Genomic DNA, 1238 nt, shown 5'->3' on the forward strand with positions numbered 1-1238 from the left:
TCTCTAACCCTGGTCTAAGGTTTAATCTCTCTAACCCTGGTCTAAGGTTCGGTTCGGCAGAATCATGAATAATCCATCATGGTTCCGGTTCTGACCCGCTCTGCTGTTCTTCAGTCTCTCCCAGCGGCCTCCCGGAGCCCAGAACCTCCTGCCGAGCGTCCGAACCGAACCCATCCTGCTCCACGGTCACCGTCAGCCGCACCGGAACAGGCTGCAGAGCGGGTGCAGCAGCGTTAGTCTTCCGCCAGCAATGAAGCCGTGACAAAGGTTCCGCTGTAGGTGGCGGATCTTCTTTGTTAGGTCGGTTGATTGCAAACAGCTTCTAGGTGCATAGCGCCACCTGCTGTACATGAGTGTGTAGCTCCATAGTTCCACCTACTATTTTATTTTTGTGTTATATAAAAATAAAAACAATGCTTTATTAATAACCAAATGTTCCTCCCTATCTCCATCTGTCCCTATAATTCCTTTAATTTTCCTTTCTCTCCCTTTTTCCATAATTACTTTCCTCATCCTGTCTTTCAGTCCATATTTAAATCAATCCTTTAAAACATGATCCTGATTTTCTTTCCTTCCATTTCCTCTCATTAATCACTATTTCTCTTCCCTCATATAAACAAAGACTCATTCCAGTAGATGTGATCAGTTCTTAATCTAGTATAAATTATCTCTTCCCTTCTGTTTCCTTCTCCATTATTTTTAACAATTAAACATTGTAACCCTATATAATCTTATTCTTTCTCATCTTCATCTCATATTTTTTGCCATAATTTAGTTTCTTTCTTTTTCATTATTGATTTAACTTTCCCAGGTGGAATCTGATCTATATTCTGCTTTCCTAAAGACCAAGCGACCTATTGATGCGCATTAGCGCCATCTACTGGAATGGAGTGGATCAGGATGCTTTATAGAAGTTCTCCCACACACCAAAAAATTATAATGAATAAATTAATAAATCTTGTATCTTTTCTATCCTTTGTTTCCTTAAGGTAATTTATTAAATAACATTTAGAAGTAGAAGGTTTGACCAAAATATCTTGTATATTTACCTGCAATTTTTTTTCTTGTAATTTAAAACTTATTCCTTTCTTTCAACAGAATATTTAAAACAGAACAAACCATGTTTTACTGTCTCTGCTTGAAAACAAAAAACTGTTGGATGTTTTTCAATTTTAAATAAAGTCCTATTTAACCTTGTTTGATCAAAACCTAATCTGGATAAATTCAATTCAATTTCA

General features: G+C 37.1%; 1 protein-coding gene across 1 annotated transcript in view; it reads right to left on the bottom strand.

Moving 5' to 3' along the window:
• LOC107103803 (chromosome unknown open reading frame, human C19orf52) overlaps positions 1-240 on the bottom strand; it is a 4166-nt gene extending 3926 nt beyond the window's left edge. The window contains exon 1 of the mRNA XM_015403631.1: positions 96-240. Coding sequence (XP_015259117.1) covers positions 96-174 — 79 coding nt within the window. The 5' untranslated portion in view covers positions 175-240. The remainder of the gene's footprint in view (positions 1-95) is intronic.
• Between the last annotated feature and the right edge of the window lie 998 nt (positions 241-1238).

Source organism: Cyprinodon variegatus, unplaced genomic scaffold, assembly GCF_000732505.1.
Source record: "Cyprinodon variegatus isolate N-32 unplaced genomic scaffold, C_variegatus-1.0 Scaffold1530, whole genome shotgun sequence".
Classification (NCBI taxonomy): Eukaryota; Metazoa; Chordata; class Actinopteri; order Cyprinodontiformes; family Cyprinodontidae; genus Cyprinodon; species Cyprinodon variegatus.